Here is a 26,688-nt window from a genome sequence, read left to right on the forward strand (position 1 = left end):
GAAGCTACATACCGTCACCTAACTTCACCGTAATTTGCAGCCTGGAAATTAGCCGACATCTCTTCAGAATTTCTACCCAGCATTCTGCGCACCCACTTCTCCCTCTGATAGAAAGCCGTCCGGGTGCACAGATACACGCCATGTTTCAAGAGCATAAATCACGGCTTCCACGATCCGTTTTTTGGCACTCAGACTTCTGCTACCCACCATGGCTCCTGCAGACTCCGAAAATAGAAACGTCAATCGAAGGGCTTAAAAACAAAAGGGACGTTTCCACATTAGCAGCAAAACAATTAGCGTTACATCACCTATTTGACAAGTACCAGAAATCTATTCACGTCTACACTGACGGTTCTGTAATCAAAGAAAGGGTGACTGCAGCTTATGTTATACCATCCTTACAGGTAAAGTACGCTTTTTGACTAGGACGCATGTCGCCACCAACAAGAGCGGAATTAGTGGAAATCCTCCAAGCCACTTATTTTATCAAAACATATGAGACACCTAAAAAGTGGGTAATATGTACGGAGTCATTATCGGCTTTAGCATGTCTTGAAAATACTAATGACCGCCAACCACACGCACGAATAACATACTCAGTACTGAACAGTTTAACTCAGGCTAATGAAAGAAAACATGGAGATATTACAGTGGGTCCCGGGACATGCTGGTATAGCAGGCAACGAATTAGCGGACTCGTTAGCAAAATCAGCGCATAAAGATTCAGAAATTCGACTCGTACCTTTATCACCAGTGGACACGAAACGTACATTGAGAGTACTAAAGAAGGGCTTGTGTACGTCAATCTGGTTTAATGAAAATACTAAGGAATCAATTCTTTACGAAGTGGACACTAAACTCAAATACCAGCTGGATGTAGAACTTTCGAAAAGTACCGAGACACTAATTCACCGACTGCGCCTTGGCACAGCCTACACCAAACATTTCCTACGTCGCATAAAACGGACTTCTTCCCCGGCCTGCTCCTGTGGCCACGACGATGAGAACGTTCGCCATATACTCTTCGAATGCCCCATACACGTGACGCAAAGGCGGCAGCTAGAACAAGAGCTACACTCCACTGATCGTCACCGACCCTTTCACTCGCAAAACTGCTGGGCCCATGGCCATCGAAAATAGCACAGTGAAAAGCATTGAACGCACTTGAATATTTTTATGAAGACACAGGCATCCTTAACAAATACTAGGTATTGCACTGAATAATCACATGATGTCACTATAAAGTTATTCTATTATTTGTAATTATTAGCGCTTGCATATTACGTGTGATACCTTTTTTGTATTCTGTGCGTGCATTATTTTAAGTCTGCGTGATTCGTCATCTGTTTATAAGCTCAACGCAGTCTACATCAGGGCCACTTGTGTGTTTGTGACTTTGTTTACAAACTCACTGTGGTACAACTTGCATTTGCCTTTGATATTTATATGTTCATGGGTGTATAGGACTGTGCTGTGGATTTCTGACCCTATTTATTTATTTATTTATTTATTTATTTATATTTAACGATACCTTAGAGGCCCCTAGAGGTATTGTGTGAGGGGGGAAGAGTAAACTCGAAGATTATATAATAATTAGAATACATATGTTAATGCATATACAAAAATTGCAGTGTAAGAGATGCGCTAACATACAGTAATGTAGAGTTAAAATTGTACAAAGGACAAACCGAATGCTTTCGAACGCGAGAGGTAAGTGAATAGGAAACTTTCACAAAGTAAAATATTATCAATAATATTACAGAGCCAGCGGGACATATTTGGTTGTAACAGGCTATAACCTATGACGTGGCTTCTTTTCATTTTCTTACGTATATTTTTTATATTGTTTCCGCTATGCGAAAAGGAGTAGCCGTCACCAATATAAGCTGACTACGTATCTTTCTTTTATTTTCATTTCATTAAAAAAAAGAAGACAGCGCTTATGGTTTAAAGGCATAAGGTAGCTTACGTATTTGCTCTTAAGAATAATTTTAGCGCAAGAGGTTTGTCGTGTATACTTGCCGGGTTATAAGAGATGTGGAGGATAATGTATGCCTTTCGGGCTTTTAGCTTTTTGCCGATGGCGTAGCAAAAATAAAACATGCATAAGATTTCGCAGCCCCTTTGTCTCATGACAACGACATCATGCATGCGACAAGGTGTCCTTATTGCACATAGTCCATAAAGATGCACGAAAATTTCCTGCGTATGACGCCCAAATCCTCTCTTTGTCAACAACCTATTGCTTCCCACACATAATTTCCCAGCTACTGAAGCCTACAGCGTCCTCACCTGTTACTCAAGAATGTCCAGTTCCCCGCAGTTGCGTAATAAAGAGCAGCACTGCGTGGTGGATTGTTTGCTGCCGAGTGAGCACGGCATCCCCGCTCTTCTTTGCCCTCGTTCTTGTGGGATAACTTGAAGAAAAAAAATTTTTTTTTCAATAATCCTTTTAAGGAGACATTATTTTGCGTGCATGGCGAAAATGCTTCATATAAAGTATTATTTGCAAAGAAACACTATCGTAGCTACGAAATCTAGCTATAGGAGGTCTAAGGAGGATAGAGTTAATTACCGCATGCCATACCTTACACTGTGCTTTTCTCCTCGTTTTCTCTTTCTTTTTCGTTAGCGTGCGCCGTCTCCTCGGCTGCCGGTGCTCAGGCGTTAGCATTTTGTTTTCAGCAGAATGCTACTGCTATACCTGGTGTTCCAACAGCCTGCCGGTGCTGCGGTTTCATTTAGGCAAGCTCATTCTTACGGCTATCATTCATAAAGCTGAAATGAACACGAAAAAGGGGTTTTCTATCATGAAAGCGAATGAATTATTTGCCCTGTTGGAGGGGAATCGTACAAAAGAAGGTTTATCTTGGTTTCCAACTTGAAATGTCCCCATCTGGCTCTTGCACGTGATTGCCCGTCGGTAGAGCTGCGTGATCCTCGAGGGAACTTATGTCCGTCCGTCTCCGCGAGGTTATGCGGCTCGATCCCCTGTAAGGCTGGGTCCACGGTTCGCGGCCATCAAGGAAGAAGCCGGTGCCGCGTTCGCCCATTCTGTTTTCTCCACTTGATGCCACCTGCCGCTTAGATTTCGGCCCACCAAACGTGAGTACTTCGAAACGCGGTCATGTCGGGCTGTCTCGTTCCGACATTTGACTCGGCTCTACTACGTCGTGTTCACGTATGCGCACCTCGTGAGTCTTTCTCAGTTGTTTCGCACTTGCAAGCGTTCTGGCTGGCATCTACAGAATTGCATACGCATAGGAGAACGCTCAACGCCTAAGGTTCCCATAGAACCAATACGCTATGTACCTTGATGAGTCCCTTATCGCCCATCTCGCTCACGGGCTTGTGAACGTGTTCTCTTCTTTCGCACAATAAAAGCGGTCAGATGAAGGGTAGCATTCTTATCGATGAAACAGAAACGACGAAATCTCTCTGTTGGAAGTAGGCGAGCAAGATGGCGCACAGAAATTATCAAGACGGTAATCAAGACGCCCTTAATAAATTTTCAAGTTCTATTATGATTCCTGCTTTCATTGAGTTTTTTGTTCGTGAATGCTCAAAACCTAGGCAGCTGTGGGTCCGCCATTTGACTGGCAAAAGCAATACATTCGCAGTTGCAATCATTAATGACGAGCAGGTTAAGACGGGAAAACGATAAAATCCTCATCCATGCACCTGAATTGTAGCACGAAGTTACAAAGGAAACCCGTATGGTTTTCCCAAGCAAGTACGAATTTTTCTTCAACTGATATCTGGTTAACCTCCCTGCCTTTGCTCTTCATCTCTTTCTCTCTCTCTCAACTGCGAGGCTTTGTTTCTAAGAAACCCATATGGGTTTCCTCTGCCGCAACGGGATACAATTCAGATCGATGACAATTTTTTGCTTTCATGTACTTTCTTCCACCTTGCGGGCTTCCACAGATCTGATTTGTCAGGTTCAGACTTATTGCATACGGTTAAATAAGTCTATTGCTTGCTGGTCGTTTTTGCTTAGCTGCCTCTCCCAGCCTCACAGTTTTGTCGCTGTCTAGCCACTGTGCACGTCAAAAAAAAAAAAGACCGCAAAAATGGATGCATCATGTATTAAAACGCTGGTTCAAGCAATATTTGGGGAAATTGGTGACAATATGGAAGCTTCACATGCGAAGTTCAATAGTGAGTAAAGTGCTTTTTTGACTTTAGCCCGTGGCCGAATCCTGTCCCCGAATGACGTTACCTCCTTATAGACCAGTATGCCTTTCCCGGAATATATTCAGCCCCACACACGCGCCCCAGTGTTTGCGCTTACGAACATAATTCCCTGCAGGCACTTTGATCATTGTTTGCTCAGCTCTTGTTTTTGTCGAATAATGTGATTTGCATGTTAATAAAATACGTATGACTGGTTCAGTGGCAATATATGGGAATTAAAAAAAAACATTTATTGATTATGAGTATTATTAGCATAGTACAGATATTTTTAAACAGCAATTGTTCTTTAATCACAGAACCGCGACCATTACATCAATGAAATCTAATCTCGGCCTTCCATTGCTGTCTTTTCGCCGTAAGGTTGCACGTTTAGCACTTTTTCAGAGGTTTCATCATCATGCATCATTGCATACACAATTCTTTACAAGAACGCATTATGTATCCTGTCGTAGTGATCACGGTAATAAAGTTAGTACTGATCTATGTCACAGAACGCATTTTTCTCCGTCTTCTTGCCTCGCACGTCTACAGATCGGAACCACTTTCCTGCTGATATTCTGGCTCTTAGCGATAACGCAGTTTTTTTTTTTCGTGAACCTTTAGCCAACATTGCATAACGAGGAACTTTTTGCATTTTTTTTTCATGACACATCTAATATTGTAAAGCAAGACACTTTTTGTATTCCACATTGCTTTCGTTTTCTCTCTCTCCTTTTTTGTCTCTGATTTTGTTATTTACTATGTACCATATATTTTACCGCTTTCTTCTATAATGCATCTAGCCCAAAGGGTAGCACAAATACATAAATAAACGACAAATAAAGTCTTAGGATCTAATTAAGTGTAACATGCTCTTTTAATTTGATTTCCTCTTTTTTTAATTGAAATGAATATTAGGAGAGGTTGGGGCCTTTATGGCGGCACCGGCTATTCCTTGTCACTTAGCAAAGGAAACTAATTTGCGTAAAAAGGGAGAATAATGACACAAAATATGACACTCAGAAGAACACCAGATGAATAAAACTATACAGTATACAGTGCATGAATCGTTAAGTTTTGTGCATGAGTTCAGTACACATGCGCACATATAAAGTCAGACATTTTGAACAACCAAAACACACAACACATGTAATTACACTGCAAGTACAGAACAGAGTTATACATATTGCGTAAAAATTACGATCACCACATAAATGAATTTTGAACCTAGAACAACATTTATGTTACTCATTTAGCATATTAGGATCACCTGAAACTAAATATTTCCCCAAAATGTTGGTGTCCCCTAAAATGTTTTTCAAAGCAAGAAGTGCTCTTTTCTGAAGGCCCGCAGTTGGCCATGGACCAAGTATCTTTTTTAGAGTGAATGGTCTTCTGTCTGCAAGCAAATTTTTTGCTTTTAGACAGAAGACCATTTAGAAGACCTAAAAGCAACAAATTTGCTTGCAATACCCTTCTTTGTGGATCGTATTTAGTGCACTCGAGGAGGAGATGATGCACATCTTCGTCTAGATGGCCACAAGAACACTTCGGACTAGAGACACTTTTTATCATGTATAAGAAGTGTCTCGTAAATGCAGTACTCAGCCTCAGGCGCTGTACCAATGTTTCACATTTTCTGTTGTCTCTTAGATTTTCCGGCATTTATAGGTTTATACATGGGTCTATAAATTATAACACCGAGTTCTTAGATTGCTGATCAAACCAGGTAGTTTTGCTGAGACGACTAGAAATCTGCCTCAGGATCAGACGGACTTCACTACGCAAAAGGGGAAGATTGGTTGTCTCTGCGTTATTGTGCGCCCGATTTGCAGCTGCGTCCGCTGCAGTATTACCAGGAATATTGCAATTGCAGTGCCCAGGTGTCCACTGAAATGCAATTACGTGGTTCATTGCGCTTGCTTTTGTATGTTCTTTCAGCGTCTCATACACTAGCAAAATGTTCAAAGAAATTTTCTCATCGCTCTGTAGTAATGTGAGAGCGGCTTGCGAATCGCTAAAAATAACCCATTTTTGTTAATGCTTTTCTGATGTTATGAAACTCAAAGCACACAGGATTGCAAACAGTTCCAGCTGCCGTGATGGAAGATGTCTCTCGGGATAATTTAAATGTTTGCTCTAGCGCTAAATGGGGAATGACGAATGCTGAAGTCGAGGAATTTTTATGACACGAACCATCTGTATGCACGTGGATGTACTCGGGATATAATGAGTAAATTTGGAAGAGTGCCAGTTGTTGTGCGGCTGCCATGAATATGTCTCTCTTAGATATAATGCCGTCAACCGTTAATTCTATTTTAGGACTTGTCAACATCCAAGGAGGGTAACTAACAGCCACTTTGCATAATTCAGATCTTGGTGAACATCGTGAATTTTGCTTTTGTTTCTTTCGGTAAGCGGCAGATTTCATAGATGCTTCTCGTGTAGGGCTAAGACGCGATAAATATGTCGGCAGCATTTCCTTGTTATGCATACTGTGCAATCTTATGGAACTACGTGAAAGGAGACAAGAATCTAGCGAAAGCTGCAGAAAAATAGCTAAAGCAGCACATAGCGTCAAAATGCTCCCACTAGCAACTAGCGATTGTGGGAATAGTCGTCGATGAAGGGCCCGCGATGAAAAGAAAACACAAACTTTGCATGGCGGCGAGTGGCTGTCTTCTTGCCGGTCGCATTCTCGAAGAAACAAAAAGTATCAAGATGGAAGAGACTTGTAAGTGGGAGGATGAGATGCGGGGATGGGAGGGGGGGGGGCAAATCAAGATAGCAAAGAAAGACGGAACACGCAGGACGACCGCTGGAGGAGAGGGGGGAAGCGCTGCCCCCTCCCGGAATAGCGGCCGTTGTAATTGATAATTACACGGCGGCGCCTCAAAAGCGCTTTCGATAGAGGCGCCGCGAACCGGCCGACAGGCCAGTTGGCACGCGGCAGCCCTTTCCCTTCTCCCTTCGCTCACGGCCGAAGCTCGTTGTTTCGAGCGACGGAAATCTAAGTGAAGAATCGCCAGCGATATACCCGCTGCCATTTGCCGAAGGAGCCAACTGCCGAAACGAACACGATGAGTGCCACTGGCATTTGTCAGAGCAGGTGTCGAACAACGGCAAACCTAGCCTCTATAAGTGAACTTTTCATTGCCGCAGCAAATGAATCACAGAAAAGTGTGTGGAAACATTAGCACTTTAACGACTCTGCATCCTTGAGCTCTTCGATTATTCTCACAGTTCTGCACATTTCATGTGTTTGGTTTGCCCAACGCACCCAGTCTAGAGCACGGGAACTCTCCGTAAGCCGATGGCCCCGTTCACGCGAGGCCCCTCAGCCAAGTTCGACTTCTGGGTCAAATAAAAGCGATTACTCACTGTGCATGATGTCTTCGGAGCGAACGCTGCCTGAAGCAGCCGGCGTTTTTTGGTGTACAAAAGAAGCGACCGCTGCGCTCTTGCAATAAGGCAATAAGATTTTGCAACCTGGCGACTATCGAAGTTCGACTTATAGTTCACTTGGTTCGCCTGGAATAAGGGCAAGCGACCGCAGGAAGCCATATAAGCTATGCGTTAAACTATAAGATAGGTGAATGGACAGACTTGTATATATAAGGATGCGGCATTAAAATCACAACACACGTTGTATACAGTCTATTGAAAATGAAAGAGCCGGTGCTCTCGTCGCCGAAATGTACCAGCTCCAATATATACTGTTGCCGGCCTAGGTTGGCAACAATAGTAGAGCTCAATACTGTTACAGGTTGCATTCGGCCTCAGCGCCACCAGGAAAGGGACATGAATCCCGTCAAGCAGCTGTTGCGCAAGTTCTTGTTCCTTGCTCTTTCATTTGTTTTCTTTTCTTTTATCTGTAAAAAAAGAAAAGAAAAAGGAGTGAAAATGCGAAATAAAAATGAAAGCTGAAAGTCTCGGGATACGCTCTTGCCGTGCTTGCCTTATCGGTTTTATGCCATACTGTATATACTGTTCTTAGTGCAAGCTCGCGTTGGGATCTGTTGCCACAGATTTGATGGTACCAACTATTTCATACCAACAACTGGAATCCAGTTGTTGGTATGTTTGTATGTTGATATGTTCGTTGGTTGACAGGGAGTATGAATATACTGTATGCGTTACCGCTGATAAGCTATCGACAAGGACAAAAGAGAGACGTAGACACCCCTATGCGCATCGTGGATACGTCTACCTTTTGTCTTTTTCTGCTGGCACTAAAATGCTATCCAAGTTCGGATACCAACGCGCACAACACACACTAGTGTTTTTGAGCACCCTTACCCAAGCATCGCTAAACAAGCCAGGCCGTGGAATTTCACTGTGTGCATCTCAAGCAGTTTGGGTGGCGAGGTTCAGTTTTTGATTTAATGCACTTTGTATGATAGAAACCGATAGACACTCATGGAAAGCATGCGCAGAGGCGGCTATCGTTAAGTAAGGCATTCCTTCAGAATCGTTCTGTTCTGAAGGTCCCTTGTTTGTTGGGCGGGATGTGGCGCATATTCTGCTCGCCTTCCTGAACGAGGCTGGTCTCGCACACCAGTGGGTATGGGGCGTGGATAGGTGCAGGTGCTTCATGCCATGATGGCGGTACTTTGGCAGGACGAATGCTGTAAGTATATGCAAGGCTACGCGTATATACCTTCAAATGCAAACACACACGTACATGCACACGTACACGCATGCACGCACGCACACTAATTCACGCAAACTCAAGAAGAGCATAGGAATCCGAAGAGCGTCGGATCGAGAACGTCCTCGCCGTGACGTTACGAACAGTTGTGGAATGTTTCGGGCCTTGTAGCATGAATGCGTGAATGCATGAATGCACTGACGCAAGTGTGCACTTCCTTCTTGAGTTTCCCCTTCATTCTTCTCGTCTTGATCATCGTCCGCTACAGTGCAGCAGAGAGCGAGAGAAATTTTTTGTGATAAGTGGAAAGGTTGCAATTGCTGTCACATAAAGGTTGGCCTACAGCTGCAGGTTTGGCGTGCTAGTTATTGCAAGTGGAATCCATGGCAAGAAACTAAAGAAAGGTTGTTAGAGAACAGTGCTGTCATATGAGTCCATGAAAATGCGATCACGTATAGTTTGATTGTTCGAAATTGATTTGCCATGACAAACGTATTCCAGAAGATTGCTGGCTATTGTGCATAATGCTAAAGATTTAATTTCGGCAACAAATTATTTCCTGCGGGTGTTCTCGCACCTCTTTATTCCCTATTTAAGTGACAGCTGCTTTCTTCGGGAGCACGTAAATCTTTCGTGTAGCCGACTTTCTTTAGGGATACCTACCACTCCGTTGATGTGAATATGCCTTTCGGTGTCCGACGTGATCCTCTTCAATGACTGTTGCCCCGGCTTCTTTCCATGTTCAACAAAGGACCGAGTTGCTTTGTTTTTTTTCGTTAAGCTTTCTCCTTCTTCTCTGCGCTGACTGTATTTATTTTTCCGTTTCCGGAAGACGAACAGACAGAAACCAAAGGAAGCCGCATGATGCCAAAGGTACAGTATAGGCGTCTAAGAAGGTGAAAATTTACCCTGCAAAGAATACCTGAAGGTATGAGTTTACCCTTTTGCTCGAAAATTTACGTTATATTTTACGCATCCTCATCATTTATTCACAATTTAGCGCAGACGGAAGTTGATCCGCTGATTCAACTCGGTCACGTCTCAATAAATACACGAGCATTTTCGCTGCGTAGCCTTCAACCAATACGCAAGAGGAACTGTCGCCTACTCTTTTGACTGCGGTGGGTAGACACAAGAGGAAAGCTACTGCAAATTATATGGATCTCAAGCAAGCTGTCTGTTAATGTAACCAGACCAGCTGCGCTTCTTTTGTTTTGTTTTTTTTCGCGACGGCCGTTACTACGCAAACAAGAGTTTGCACGTTTACGGGCTCGCTGTGCACCTCCGAGCTTATTCACTTGTGTGCGCGCGTAGTGCAAACAGCGCTTACAAAGGTATTCGCTCGTCGACATTTGAAAGAAACAAAGAAACGAAGACAGACTTCTCGCGTTTGCAGAGCGGTGACCTAGTCTCGAAAGATACAAAGTTGAAATAATGACGTAAGATTGCGTGTGTGTGCTTTTTCACCCATTTCGTTTTTCGTAGTGTTGCTACACTTCTTACATATCTGCTATACTGCGCGTTCTCCTTATTATGATACCACTTGGAACAACAATGATCGACTTTGTCTGTATCGCGTATACTAAAGGTCTGTAAAATACGAGGTGCGCATAACACCATAGTAAGTGGGATTCCATTGCAATTGCACTACATACTGCTCAACAAAACGATGAACACCATTGTCCTTGCTTATATCCCGTGTGATGCTGTGCTTTGACCAAGAAAAAGAAAGAAAAAGAAACGAAAGCTTGAAAGAGATATAATTAGAGGCAGGGAACTTAATAATGGTCATGCCCACTTGGCTACCCTACACGTGCTAGTGGTATCGTATACAGCTGGTCTATAATGTAGATATTAAAATTTCTGGAGATTAAATATTAAAAAAATGGAGATTAAAAATTTCTTCCTGCTCTGCTGAACTAAATGTTCACGCAATATTGTATTGGAAACTGAAAATATATAGGGTATCCCAGTTAACTTTAGCCAGAAATTAAAAATATTTTAAAAATAGTTTTAAAAAAAGCATTTTTCCGCGCGTGAAAGGAGCCCGCGAATGCACGCAAAATTGCCGCGTGACTGGCCATTCGAGGCACTTTGCGTGTACACGCGGGCTTCTTTCACACTCGGAAAAACACTTATGTTGCACGTCTTGAGCAACAGAAATCTGAATCGGGAGTTTTTCATGTCGCTCTACAATTTTCTCATTGACACTTTTCATCCAACTATAATATTTGAGAAGTTGACTAATTAAGACTAATTATCTAATTAGGCGGAATGAAAAAATAACTTAGTATCTCCAAGCGACGACAAACAACACTACCTTGGTTCTGTCCAGCTACGTGGCATTCGCATATTTTGAAACTCTGGCTGAAGTTAGGTGGGGCGCCCTGTATACGCCAGAGCTGACCATACAAAACAGGGTTGACAACTTAATAGGTATAGGCTTATATGAGGTACAACTGGAGAAGTTGGAAGCAGTACGCCCCCAGATACTTCATTCCATTTGTACAGGTTTTGGTGAAGCAGCACACTTGGAAGAAAGACGTTCACCCAAACATGAAGTTTAAGGACATATACTCAGGTGTTTAACTGCTACTATTGGTTGATTGCTCAAAGATGCGCTTTTTTAGTGAACGCTTTCGTAAGCGCACGCGCTGTGAGAGCTGCATGGCAAGAAATACAAGAACAAATAGTTAACAAAAAGATGAAGATGACCGTCACCGTGGGCGCTCAAGATAGGATCAAATGTACAGGTAACGGTGCACTTTTTCTGAAAATGCTACTTATCGGGCAGCTGATACACATGTCCTTGCAGTTGTCGATTTTTATTGCTTTCAAAATTTCACTAGTTTGTCTGTTATGTTCCCCGCGCACTACTTCTTTTTCTTCTTTTTTTGATGCAGGTGAGCAGCCGCCATCTCTGCAATGAAAGGTGAAGTGTCCTGAATCTTCAGCTGGGCAGTGATAGCTTTGCTCTGTAAGTCTCGTATTATGGCACTTGCCCGCCTCAGCGCAGTAAAGCATTTAATTCTGGATATATCTATGATGGCGTTGGTATGTCATTGTGTTGAAAAACGGGAATGATTGACTCGTACCTGACCAGTTGCGAATGTAAATTACATTTATTCCAGATTGGAAACACTTCCGAATGCTTGTGGCACAGATTTTAAACAAATATTCGAAAAAAGTAAACATGCCCTAACGTGTCCATCTACCAAAGCACAATTACTGGAGGTTCTAGCTTCTTCGGTGATCAGTATGCATTACTATGTATGCAAGCATAGTATGCAGGCCTAGGCGGAAACTTCATTTTTCACGGGGGAGGCTGGGGCCCGACCAGCTTTCCGAACCCCACCCATATATATCTATATAATACGTTTAATTGCAGTTGCACTTGAAGAAAATTCATGTGACCTCGAAGAATTGTTCCCAGAAGTTACGGCCTTATATGAGCATCTACAAGACCTCATAGTAGGAGACAGTTCAATTTCACAGCCTGAGTCCTCTCGTGCCACCTGAATCTGGCGTCTCTCAGTGGTGTAATCTTCCATCGAGTAACTATCTTACTTTGGTGCGACTAATGCTGCTTCGCCTTTCCGGCGAAACTGCAGCCTCTCTCTCTCTCTACTTCCTCTTCTTCTTCTTCTTCTCTTTTTCTTTCTCTTTTTTTTCTTTTTTTTTTACGTTGAGTCGGAGTATAGTATAAGCGCTGCTGCGCGTGGCTGCTATTGATTCTGATTTCGAGGGAATCCGGCTTGTACTCATTTCGGTTACTGAGTTAAATACATATTTATGTCCACTGCATGCAAGTGACGATGTTTCCGTCCCTAATAAATGTTGTAAATTATTAGAAATTTTTTTTTATGATTCGTTAGCTCTGCCTACTGGAAAGAGAAGCACTACTGAGACAAACATAATTCACGTGCATTTCACAACCGTTGATAATATACTCTACCGAAAGGGTCACTGAGGTCTGCAGATTTTTTTGTTCAGGGTCAAGAAAGCACGCAAAGCAGTTTGAAGCGAGTTGAACATACAGCAACATATTCATTCTCTAGGCATAGGCTATTCATACCATTAGAAGTAATTGTAAGTTGGCTTCCTCCTTCAATTTGAAAATATAATAAACTTTGTCCTGTGTATACACTTAAATATGTTGTGTTTGTGCATGGTGTTGACACTGGACACCAAAAAAAAAAGTGTTAACTGAAAACATACGGATGAGGTAGCTGCCGCAGGTGCTTATAATGTGCTTGTCCTCCTTTGTTATAATCTGCAGAAAGAAAGCGAAAGTATGAATTAAGAGCCGTGCATGACCACGCCAATAATGATGAGTAAGCATTTAGCCACAATAAAATTGGAAGTGAACAGGTAGAGCCACCTCAAAAGAAACCTCAAATGCTATGGATGACAAAACTCTGTTAATGACACTTTAGGTGGCGGGGAGAGGAGGAGGGGGAGGTAGGCTTCGGCATCACCGGGAGGGGGGGAGGCAAAGCTCTCCCCACCCCATGGAAAACTTCAGAGGGGGCTCGGGTCCCGAAGCCTCCCCATAGTCGGCACCTATGAGCCCAAGACAAACTAGAAGACTCCTTGCGATCAAAAGGTGCCGCTTGTTGTCGCTTCAGCGTTACACGCCATTGTGTACTGGCAGTGAATATCGCAAGACTGACATTAACAAACCGACATGAAACTTCAACGGTTTATCCGTGGAGCTGCGTCATCAAGCTGAATCCACACTGCAGAATCCAGACAACAAGTAACTTTTCTTTCCAGAGCGTCGAAATGTTGGTCCAGCCTAAGCGCCGATCGAGAATAACACCATGAGAGTGATGTATTTTCCCTGTTTCCTTCGGATGATCCCATCAAAGGGTTGACAACAATATATTGCTCAAAATAAAAATTGAGTGTAGCCACAGTATAAAAAAATACAAGTATACAAAAAAATGGTAGGCGACCTTAATATTTGACTTCAGTGTCTCTTAGTGGCACTCGCACATCCGCGTTTGTGTTCTTTAGGTTAACTTTAAGGGAACTCAACGTACGAACCGAACTCGGAAGGAACTGTTTTCCATTAATTAGCCAATTAAATATCATGCCACCTTCTTGTGTATGACGCCATTAGTGACGTCATTGCTCCCGCTTTCTACTTCCGGGTTTCCAAGAATTTCGCGAAACTTGTGATAACGTGGTGAGTCTCTAAAGTCTACGATTCTGTGCTTTGGTGTGCGGTAATCAGTGATATATAATTAATTCTAATTATTCCTAACACTTCAGCAACTGAACTTGTTACTAAACTTATGCTCTGATATATCTATAATGAAACCCATGCATTTTGTACTGTACTATTTTTTTATATTTTTTGTGATTTATTTTAAATTTTGTTCCCGGTTGGCTCAGTGATTTCTAATTAATTCTAATTATTCCAGACACTTCAGAAACTCACCTTGTAACTAAACTTATGCGCTGATATCATATTTGTAATGAAACGCACGAATGTTGTACTGTACTATTCTTTGTATTTTCTTTCTAATGTATTTTTGATTTTGTCCCCGGTCGTCTCTGAACGTGAATCGGAAGTGCTGCGCAAAAAACAAGAGTGTCACTTGATGCTCGTGCCACTAAAAATAAATATAAGCCTCATTCACACTCTACATGACCGTCGACATGCTGCGTATATCTCGGTTTGACAACAAATGCAGCCTGTCCTGGTTGCATGGATATTGATTTGCTCTTTTATTGTCTGTTTCGAGCTGCATTTGCTCTTCCCATGATCTAATGACAACGGCACTTGGTTGCCTATCACTAGTAAAATTTCCGTCCATTCTGCAGCGCCAGCCATCCCCACACGAACCACAAGAGAATCGCACGATAAAATTTATAATCGTACGTCGAGCCTCGTCCACTATTCCGCATGCTCGTCCTTCTTTAACAATATAGGGACTCTTAACAAATTGTAGTTCCACGAGTGAGCCACGTTCAAACGAAAAGGCTCGACATCGCCGTCATCATTTATGCCGCGGGGGCGCGCGGTGGAAATTAACTCCACCGCCGGCGAAAGGAAGTGCGCCCCCCGTTCGCCACCAGGCGCTGGGAGGCGCCGTAATCGTCCACCGCGACGCTTCCGTGATGGATATCGGGTACTTACTTGTCACGGCGGAAAGACGACCCTCCAGCCCTGATCGATGGTAATGGCTCCGCGCGCAGATCGATGCCCAAATGATCAGGCACCGGTGTGGAGCGCCTTGGATTTGTCAAAGGACTCCGGTATCGCAGCTGCAGGACGAGCCGCTAAAAGTTGGCTTGAGCCCTTTGATTAATGAAACGTTTCACGTCGTGCCTCACGGCGAGTGCAGAAATGGGAAACTGTATTATGGAGGCGCTTAGCTGGTCGAGACGGGTGTCATATGAATGAATAACGCCGCGCAGCGGCCTCTCTACCTGCACGGGGGCTCATGCTAATGGTCCGACGTCCGCTATATTTGAACAGGGCGCGCGACTGGCAGCCGGCTCGCGCCGTTCGGGGACGTTTTCCGATGCTCTGCTGGCTCTAACGTTCCTGTTCTCCTAGGTGTGTTTTCATGTATCAAACGCAAAGATCGCTAATTACTGCACGACATGTGTACAGCCTCGAAGGTGTCCACAGAAACGCGGCCACTGGGAATGTACTTCCCCGAGTCAATAGTATACCGTAGCAGTCGGGAATTCTGTTCCCATTTAGTGCCTGAAACGAAGGGAGAAAAACAGGGCACGTAGCGCACAATGACACTGTATAACACAAGGTGACCCGCTTGTATGAGTCTTTTCTTTTGAGTTTGTGATTTTGGAAAAGGAAAGAAACTCGCACATTGTGCGAATGCCATGTATCTGCACATAATTGCGTTAAGTTTAGGGAAATGCCAGCAAGGAATCCTTTGTCTGCGCGAGCGTCACTTTCCTTGAGCGTAAGCAGTCAGAGCGTCATTGACCTGAAAGTCTCATCTGTTATCCCGAAGAAGATTGAGTGACGCCCTCTCACGTGTGTCATCAGCTCGGGGAAAGTGTGCGGAGTATTAAAGTGCGCAGAATATTTTCGAACACTTTATTCACCACGACATCGAGCGAACTCGTAGCCTGAAGGGCTATCGGAATTTTCTTAGTGTGGATCTACCCTCAAGTCATCTGATGGCTACCAGTGCTTACATTTGAGTATACGGCATACATACGTTGGGAAGGTATTTTGTTCCGTGCACGGGACGCATTCAAAATAGGTTGCGACCCCTAGTTTAATAACTGTCTGCATCACAGGGCCTGTACAGTTGGTGTCATCCTTGTGTAGAGCGCGTGAACGGCGGCCTCCGGGGCGCTCCTGAGGCAGCCAGCGACGTCTAACGGTAGCCGCTGGGCACGTTTGACCCCATCAACTACCGTTAGACGTCACTGGCTGGCTCCTGAGCGCCTCAGCAGCCGCCGTTCCAGCGCTCTACACAAGGATGACACCGACTATACCTGCTGCTGCCTGTGCACTGCAATAAATTCTATGTTTGCCTGTGTACAAGCGCACCCTGCATGATCCATGGCACGGTATACGTTAGCCACAGACATTTCAATTTTGTTGCCAGCCAGCGCTTTAAGTAAAAAAAAAAGAAAGCGTTATTTGACGTTCTCCAGAAATTAAGTGCTGCGTTGCCCTAATCCAGCGCATTTCAGCAAATTTGTGGCGTTTTTCCGCGATTGGTTGGCGACGTGCGACCAACTCTTCGTGTCAGTGCCAGAAGTCGCCAGTCACACGGGCAGAAAAGCCGGGACAGAAACGTTTACTCCTACCGCTTCGCGATTTACACCAAGAAAGGTATAGTACTTGCTTGGTTAACACGGATTCCAATGTACACATATAGAGGTGCTATGAACGGTCATGGCCTACAACAAAACTGCAGGTTTTCCCGCTCAATTTAGTCCAAGCGCCAGTCAATTTAATCCGAGCGCCAGTCAATTTAATCTAAGCGCCAGTCAATTTAATCCAAGTGCCAGTGATTTTAATCCGAGCGCCAGTCAATTTAATCCAAACGCCACTCAATTTAATCCAAACGCCAGCCGAAATAATCCAAACGCCAGTGAATTTAATCCAGACACAACGGAATTCAAGAATCTTTAGATTTCAAGACTTCTGAAGATCTGTGAACATATTATGAGTTAACACCTTGAAAATGAGAGAGCGAGGTAGTAGACCAGCAGCTATCCTGCCATGGGACTAACGACAACTTTTGGAGGTTTTGAAGCGAAAAGCTTCAGCACGCTATAGTTAACACCGTGCATCGCGCGAGCCGGCGTATGTCGGAATTAGCTCCGTGAGCGTGTTCGGAGTCGAATTGGCTCAGTGACCGAAGCCTCTCGGCGAGGGCCTAATGATTATCATCGAATCAACCTTTATTGTATCGTTTGATAGCCATGACCAAATCGAATGTGTACCATTAAATCGCCGTACTCATGCTGACGTTTCCTATCAAATAATTCGGAAAATGTTCATCTTTTGTGTCGCGCTCATGAGGAAGTAGAAAATAAAAAAAAATGGCTGGGGCTTAGCTAAGGTTAAGCCTGGATATCTCGAAACGAAAAGGTTCGGTGATGCTTATAGTTTAGCTTATGGTTATGCTTTATGATTTAGCCTATGGTTATGCTTACGGTTTAGCTTATGGTTATGCTTTATGATTTAGCCTTGGCTATGCTTACGGTTTAACTTATGGATATGCTTATGGTTTAAGTTATGGATCTGCTGACGGTTCAGCTTATGGTTATGCTTTATGATTTAGCCTATGGTTATGCTATACGTGTGCCTTGTGTAGTTGTGCAAATTTATTATCAATGATATATACCATAAGTTATGCAGGATTATTAAACTTCTTTATTCGTCACTGTTGGGCACATTGTCTTGCGATTTCTGTACAGCCATAAACACAGCTCTCTGTATCGGCAGTATCACTCTCTTCTCGCACGCCTATACCAAAGCGAGCGGTTATATAGTCGGCCTCCGCGATAAACACGCGCTTGCGGCGAACGTCAAACGATGACGCATAGCGCGGGGCAGTGGCCACCTGCGCCGACTCCGAACACGCTCACAGAGCCAATTCGACTCCGAACACGCTCACGGAGCTAATTCCGACATACGCCGGCTCGCGCGATGCACGGTGTTAACTATAGCGTGGTGAAGCTTTTCGCTTCAAAACCTCCAAAAGTTGTCGTTAGTCCCGTGGCAGGATAGCTCCTGGTCTACTACTTGGCTCTCTCATTTTCAAGGTGTTAACTCATAATATGTTCACAAATTTTCAGAAGTCTTGAAATCTAAAGATTCTTGAATTCCGTTGTGTCTGGATAAAATTCACTGGCGCTCGGATTAAATTGAATGGCGTTTGGATTAAATCGACTGGCGCTTGGATTAAAATCACTGGCACTTGGATTAAATTTACTGTCGCTCGGATTAAATTGACTGGCGCTCGGATTAAATTGACTGGCGCTTGGATTAAATTGAGCGGGAAAACCTGTAGAACCACAACAAAAGGGAAACCGCCTTTATGTTTAAGACGATGCAACCAATTGCGTAGCCAGGGGGTGGCACACCAGACACGTGCCCCCCCCCTCCCCCAACCAAATTTTTTGTGCTAGCATGTGACCTGCCCAGCCTCCCTTCCCCTTTCCTCCCTCTCCCCGTCCCTGGTCAAGTGCGTGCACCCCCTTCCCTAAAAATGTTTGGCTACGCCCCACTGAATGCAACGTAAATAAAAAAAGAATATGCAAACAAGCTGTCACGCATTATTGCATTATAAAAAGGAGATAGGGCCTATTTATTGTTATGAAGCAGAAAAAAAAGCCCCTGTCGGTAGATTTGGCCGTACCGATTGGGTCAAGGCTGGACTAGAGACTTCTACTCAAAAGTCGAGGCTGTCGCGCTAAATTAGGGTCTGTGGCAACCCTACGGTGCATCGCACAGTGCATCGGCATGTTCAAGCTATGAACTTCTCGGAGTATGAGCGGTAAAACGACGCTCTTCCCTTAGTACGAATTACGACTGTTCCTGATAAACTGATGGACCAAGACCAACAAATTGTTGGCATGATCAGCTCTCTGGTGAGTGCCATTCGTGTTCTTCTGGACAAGATACAGACACCAACAGCTCGAAGTGCGTTGCAAGTGCTGGATGCCATCAATCCGGTGCTAGCGAGCCTTCAGAAGTCCAGTGCTTGAGAACTTCTACAGCAGAACCATGGCTCATCGACAGCAACAGCGATCGTTCCGGGATGATGTCAGAAGTGCCTCCATATTCCAATGGAATGCGAGAGGCCTAAGGTCACGTATTTCGGATTTTCGACAGTTCGTGTTTGACTACCACTTTCCTATACTGGTGATCTGTGAACCGAACTTATCAGCTTCCATAAGACTATCAGGGTATGAACCTTTTGTTTCAACAACGTATGTCCGTAGTAGTAAGGTTCTGGTTTACATTCGCAAGGACCTAACGTATTTTTCGCAACCCGTAGCGCCACACGACGGTAACCAATACGTCTGTGTTAGTGTGAAAAAGAAGAGACTGTCTTTTACTATTATTGGCGTCTACCTATCCCCAACAAGTCAGTTTGACAGCAAAAGACTAGAAGATATTATGGCTACTACTCCCGGTCCTTGGATAATAACTGGGGACTTCAACGCTCACCACCATATATGGGGAAGCTCCAGGATAAATTCGAGGGGCAGGTCACTAATATCCTTTGCATCAGGCCACAACCTGTGTCTTCTAAATGACGGAAGTCCGACATTTCTGCGAGGAACAACGTACAGTAGCTGCCTTGACTTGACTTTGGTGTCGCGTTGCCTGACTTCGAGCGTGCAGTGGTTCACTGATATTGAAACCCATGGAAGTGATCACATTCCGACCTATGTGAGAATCAATGGTATAGACGCCGCATTACCGGATGTATCTCGCCAAATCGACTGGTCAATCTTTCAAGATCGAGTAGAAGACATCTGCAAGAAACATATCGCACGCAGATTAGAAGATATAATTGCAGACGCAATGCAAGATTGCACACGTTGCTTCACACATTCGAAAAAGCGTACAGAGAATGACATTGAATTGGAAAGGCTTCGTACAATACGTCGCCGTGCTGAAAGGAGGTACAGGCGCACAAAGTCAATTCTTGACCTCAGAGAAGCTCGGCGAATGCAAAAGAAGATAAGACGCCGAATGGATACGCTAGCGGATCAAAGATGGAAATGCTTTTGCGAGTCACTAGACCCCCGCAAGCCATTGTCCCGTGTGTGGCGTACCTTACGGGGTCTTTGCTCAAGACCCCAGCAACGACACCCTTTTAACGCCCTTGCTCTCTATCAAAACCGCCGTGAGATAGACGTCGCAGAGGAATTTTGCGCGCAAATCACCGGTGGCACAGTTTTAGTCCCTGCGATGGCTTTAAGCGACATCCCCGGTCCACGAGATACCAGTATGGAGGCTCCCTTCTCTATGGAAGAGTTAGAAGCTGCTATGGCGCTCTGTAGGTGTCCGTCTTCACCAGGGCCCGATGGCATAACATATACTGCTTTGCGCCACCTAGGCCGAGAAGCACGAAGAGAACTCCTCAGCCTTTTTAATAGCTCATGGCAGGATGGTGTCGTCCCACAGGAGTGGAAACGCAGCCGCCTGGTACCGCTACTAAAAACAGGAAAGTCGCCGCTCGAACTGGCATCGTATCGGCCTATAGCACTTGCTAGCTGCGTCGGGAAACTCATGGAACGCATGATCCTCGTGCGTCTCGAATGGTACCTAGAACACCACAAGATTTACCCTGATTCTATGGCGGGATTTCGACGAGGCCGTTCATCGATTGACAGCGTCATCGATTTAGTGTCATCTGTAGAACAGCAAAAATCATGGAAACGATTATCAGTAGCGCTCTTTCTGGGCGTGAAAGGCGCTTACGACAACGTTTCCCAACCCATTCTAGACGCACTTTTGACAATTGAACTAGGAGGGCGAGTATATCGATGGATCAGAAACTACTTGACACAAAGGTCCTTGTTCGTACGTACGGAAGATGGTCCAACTACCGACCACTACATATGCCGAGGAGTTCCCCAAGGTGGGGTTCTAAGCCCTATTCTTTTCAACCTCGCGCTTCTTGGGCTGGCCGAATCCCTACCGGAAACAGTGAGTGTCTCAATCTACGCCGACGACATCTGCATCTGGTCATCAGCGGTCACTCGTCTGCAGGTTCGCGCAAGGCTGCAGAAAGCAGCAACACAGGCATCTCACTATCTTCACACACAAGGCCTTACCATCTCAACAGAAAAATGTGCGTTAGTCGCTTTTACACGAAAACCAATGTCTCGTTATCCAGTATGCATTAATGGCCAGCCTATCTCCTACAAGAGAAATCATCGGTTTTTGGGTGTCATTGTGGACCGGGACCTCTCTTGGAGCCCTCACGTTGCCCATTTGAAGAAGAAGCTCACATCTATTGTTCATGTCTTCAAGTTTATCGCCGGGAAAACATGGGGATCGTCAGTGGGCTCCATGCTACAGTTATATCGAGCACTTTTTATCGGATTGCTACGTTACAGTTCTCCCGTGCTTGCTAAAACATGCAGGTCAAATCTTCGAGAACTACAGAGCGTGCAAGCCCAGGCACTACGTGTTTGCCTAGGACTTCCGCGGAGCGCCTCAACAGCAGGAACCATTATATTGGCTCGAGACCATCCGATCACGACTTACATTAGCATCGACACGCTTAGGGCCCATGTTCGTCATGTTTCACGCATACAATCAAGCTCTCTTGCCTGCCTGCCAGAACGACGACCGCAGGCGTCCTTCTCCAACGAGGTCAGCATCCATCGTGCCTGTCTACCATCGGGCTTCACACCCTCAGCACGTTCAACCTCAGCTTTGTGGTGTTTAGAACAACCTCAAGTGCGTCTCACGGTACCAGGAATAAGAAAGAAGACCGACCTGCCTACCTTGGCCCTGAAGCAAGCAGCTCTGGATTGTTTGACCACTTTCTACTTTGACCGAGTCCACATATATACGGATGGCTCTTCCACTCAGACCAGCTCCACCGGCGCAGTGGTTATACCATCACGATCAATTAGCATCCAATACAAGATTTCTCACATGACAACATCGACCGGATCGGAGCTTGTTGCCCTCCGAGGTGCCGTTCATTACATTAACAACCAATCCGCTAATCGGTGGGCAATATTCTGCGATTCGAAGGCGGCCTTACAATGTCTTCTGTCATCTCTTCGTCGCGGGTCGTGTGAACAACTAGTGTCGGAGATACGAGAAATGCACTATTGTATGATAGCGAAAGGACACGACGTCGTGTTTCAGTGGCTGCCCGGCCATTGCGGTATCTCCGGCAACGACCTCGCTGACGAAGCTGCTAGGAAAGCCCACGAAGGAGCAACCCATGTTTCTGTACCTTTATCACGGACCGACGCAGCCCAACACCTAAGCAAGGTAGCACACCGTATGACATTAGAGAAGTGGCATACACCTGAATTCACCCATGAACGATTGCATTCCCTCGACCCCTCTATGCAACTGCGGCTGTTACCAGGACTTCAGCGAAATGAGGCAACAATGCTGTGCCGCTTACGCTTGGGCGTCGCATTCACCAATGCGTACACGTTTTTGATTGGAATGACTGATAGCGCCGACTGTAATGCCTGCGGTGCCGAGGAAACTATAGAACATCTACTGTGCTACTGCCCATCTTTTCAAAACGAAAGACATGACCTCTGCACAGCTCTCAATCAGCTAGACAGAACACCGTTCACCTTGAAGAAGATCTTGGGACCATGGCCTCGCATATCGCAGCTACGAAAGGCCACAAAAGCTCTGCTGCGATATTTGAAGGCTACTGGACTGAGTCAGCGTCTGTGACCCGGACTGAGTGACCGAACGATATCCCCAGTGGACTTTCTCTTCTTCTTTTAATCTTTCAGTCCCCTTTTCCCTTTCCCCAGTGTAGGGTAGCCAACCGGGCTCAGTCCTGGTTAACCTCCCTACCTTTCCTTTATCATTTGCTCTCTCTCTCTCACGACCGCTTCTGTGGGAGATATTGATACCGTCCTCGTGTCAATGGAAAGTGCACTGAGCGATGTAAGGTCTCCCCGTACGACAGAGACCCTGCTCAGTCTGCTACCGCGAGAAAGGTTTTGTTTGCCTCGAAGGCATACCTTGGCGCCATCTGCTGGAATCTCGCCGTGACGTTGAAAGCGACGTCACGTGATACCGGCTACGAAGTGTTTGGCATCTTCAGCTGTTCAGTCACGTTTATTTCCCTGTGTTAGCAAGTTTTAAGCGTCGTATGTATGGCGTATTGGCTGCGAAACAACCTAGCGCATACATCCCAGCCTGGTGTGTAGGGCAGCAAATGTTTTAGCGAGCGAGCCACCTGATTATTTCAAATTGGTAATTCAGTTCGCATGATCTTTCATAAAGGTCGTTATTGAGAGCACTTTTCTTGCTATAACGAAACTGTTAACAACATTCGTCGTCGAGAGTGCGGTTCTCAACTTCCGCCAGAATTATCGCGGGACGATGATTTACCGGCGTCCTGTAATAATACATGGAACATCAGGCGCTTAATTTTTTTTTCCTCCTGAATACGCGCATCTGCTGTGTGAGCGCATGCAAGCCGCATGCATCTTCGTTCAAGGTATTTTGACTGAGGTCACATCAAGCGTCAAGGTCAAGGTCAAACTAGCGCTGGGAATCCCCAAGAACACCGAGACAGAGCTCCTGCTGCAACTCGGGGTACACAACACACTTGAAGAAATCGCCGAAGCTCAAGAACGGGCTCAATGGACAAGACTCTCTGGAACCAAACCGGGTAGAGAAATCCTAGCCAAACTAGGCCATGACACCACAGTAATCGAGAATCTATATCAAAGCGTTCCGACGGACACACGCAACTCCTACACGGTTCGCCCACTGCCGCGGAACATGAACCCCACGCACCATCAACCCAGAAGGCTGGCACGCGGATCGTTCATCCTGCGCGAAATACGTGATAAGAAAATCCTAGCCTGTTTCGTTGACGCGGCACAGTAGTACCCAACCAGGAAGGCTTTCGTTGCCACCACGATCAATAAGCAAGGTCAAGTGAGAAACGCTCTCACAGTCAAGACCCACAAGTCCGAGATAGCAGAACAGGTTGCCATCGCACTCGCGCTCACAGACCCGACCACCACCCACGTCTACAGCGATTCACGCTCGGCCGTCAAAGCCTTTCAGAAAGGAACAGTTGCAAGACAAGCACTACAAATAATCAATCGATCCGCACCGCTGCAGCATCATACCATCTGCTGGTTCCCGGCACACCTCGGAGAGATCGAGGACGCCCCTCGCAATCTCAATGAGATGGCTCACAGGAGCGCGCGAGACCTAACCTTCCGCGACGCCACCTATTCTGGTCGTGACCATCCCAGCGAGAATCGGGACCCTCCCTCCACATATAACGAGATCATAAAGCACTTTTATCTAGACCGCAGAATATACAGCACACCTCACAATAAGCTCACCAGTCCTCAAGCCCTGACGTTCAGAATGCTTCAAACAAACACGTACCCAACGCAGAACAGACTACATCACTACATGCCTTACCTATACAAAACATCATATTGCGAAAATTGCCATAGCACACTAGACGTACATCACTTGCTCTGGCCGTGTGGTCGGACCCACGCAAACAAGGATCAAGACTCCGCCAGGCTACAAGACGCATTACGCAGCATGGACCTGGCGGAGCAGCTCTGGACCGTCCAGCGAGCCCACGATGCGGCCAGGGAGTTACAACTCCCGGTCCCAACGTGGGAGTAGCCCGCTCTATGGGACCTTGCGCCCCGTAGCTCGCAGGACCTTTCTATCAAGTTACTCCATCCATCCATTCACATCAAGTGAGAACACTCCAAGCCCTGTGTGTATCGCTTGCTCGATTTTTACGATCACTACATTATTTCGTTTTCAGTTACTTCATCAGCTAAGCGTCTTTCTGCTACATCGTCTTTGGGAACGCGCGAAAACTCGCACCGGGCTTGGTCGAATATGTTCGATACTACCGCACCAAGCAGTAAACCACGCTGTAAGTGCGGGCAACTCAATTGCCTGCCATGGGATTGAAACACATTATATACAACCCTACAATCAAGGCTTCCATCGCCCAGCCAGCGAGCTGCGGCGGCTGCTGCAAAGGTGCGAACATGAGTCACGTGATATCATCTTCTACATCATAGTGATAGCAGCGCCGGTCCTTCCAGTGGTGACCCTTGAGGTCAATACCTCTTATAAACTATTATATCGACATTGTGGTAAAAATAAAATTGATACACTTAGTATTTATCGTCACGGCAAGCAGTATATTCTTGCTAATTAACTGAACTGAAATGTTTCAATAAGTTTGGAGGCGGCCAAGCGTTCATTTGTGTTGAGCCAGAAACAGCCACTACTTGCTAAAAGAATATGCACCCTATATGTGCATGTCATTATGTGTGTCATGTGTTTATATTATCTTATGTCAGTGACGTGCTTGATCCCCGCGCGAAAATAGGTGAGCATAATTTTTTAATGGCCGTAACTGTCCCTAAAAACCCCTCCCGAAAATAATTTCTGGGTACGGCCCTAACCCTCAGCTACTGAATTCATGCCCCTGCTGCAGTGCGCTGTTTGGAGCCGCACGTGCTAACCATGCACTGAGCTATCTATCGCACAACGTTGGCGCGCAGCCATAGTAGATATGCGAAATACTGAAGTTAGGCTTTTCCACACTATTTGGTTGCATTACACAAGATGTCCGACCTCCCGCTTATGGCACCAAGTATAGGGTGCCATAAGCGGGAGGTCTCTCGCACCACTTCGTGATGGAGTCTGTGGCAGGCTTCGGCCTCGGCCAGAGATTTCAGGAGTACGTACGCTGTTTCCTAAGGGACAGAGAAGCCCGACTGCGAGACTCACAACTTAAATCGACCCCTACACCCTACAAATAGATAGGTTCAGCTCGCAAAAACATTTTAAAGGTCTCGAAGGATTTGGCGGTACAAAATGACAAAAAGAAAACAAAAGGCCTACAAGAATGCAACTGTGCTTGTATATGTGCCGCCCCTTTTGGGGCAGTACTAGTCGCTATACACTAGAGGGGTAGTGCCTTCGAGCAACTTTATTCAGAGAAGTTCCTGAAGCAGGCGAAATCGGAAACATCAAAGTGACTGAAAAAGTCATTGTGATCTAAAAATTATGCATTGCTTACCAGTCTCAAGCGAAATCATCGTAATAAAGTGTGTTTATGTAGCCCTTGAGAAATGATACTCAAGGCAAACTTTATTTTAACGCTTGCTTTCACACACTCACAGCCCCTTCCCCTTGACATCTCCACGGAATTTGTACAAATCTTTATGTTCACGGGTTGGAAGGTATCCTAATGTGGATAAGGTTTCACGTCAAGTTCTTTAGTTTAAATGAAAGCGTCATCGTCATCATCATCAGCCTGGTTACGCCCACTGCAGGGCAAAGGCCTCTGCCATACTTCTCCAACAACCCCGGTCATGTACTAATTGTGGCCATGTCGTGCCTGCAAACTTCTTAATCTCATCCCCCCACCTAATTTCTGCCGCCCCCTGCTACGCTTCCCTTCCCTTGGAATCCAGTCCGTAACCATTAATGACCATCGGTTATCTTCCCTCCTCATTACATGTCCTGCCCATGGCCATTTCTTTTTCTTGATTTCAACTAAGATGTCATTAACTCGCGTTTGTTCCCTCACCCAATCTGCCCTTTTCTTATCCCTTAACGTTACACCCGTCATTCTTATTTCCATAGCTCGTTGCGTCGTCCTCAA

At 45.3% G+C, this 26,688-nt stretch overlaps 1 protein-coding gene across 4 annotated transcripts in view; it reads left to right on the forward strand.

Moving 5' to 3' along the window:
- LOC135919898 (uncharacterized) overlaps window positions 1–26,688 on the forward strand; it is a 392,168-nt gene that overhangs the window by 210,993 nt on the left and 154,487 nt on the right. For 3 of the 4 annotated variants that reach the window (XR_011511083.1, XR_011511087.1, XR_010570085.1), the window contains one exon: window positions 11,731–11,804. Coding sequence is in view for 1 of the 4 variants with exons in the window: in XM_070530932.1 (XP_070387033.1) it covers window positions 11,731–11,759 (29 nt within the window). In the remaining 3 variants the exon portion in view is untranslated. The remainder of the gene's footprint in view (window positions 1–11,730; window positions 11,805–26,688) is intronic. The other variant, XM_070530932.1, reaches the window with a different exon arrangement.

The sequence above is a fragment of the Dermacentor albipictus genome, chromosome 1, assembly GCF_038994185.2.
Source record: "Dermacentor albipictus isolate Rhodes 1998 colony chromosome 1, USDA_Dalb.pri_finalv2, whole genome shotgun sequence".
Classification (NCBI taxonomy): Eukaryota; Metazoa; Arthropoda; class Arachnida; order Ixodida; family Ixodidae; genus Dermacentor; species Dermacentor albipictus.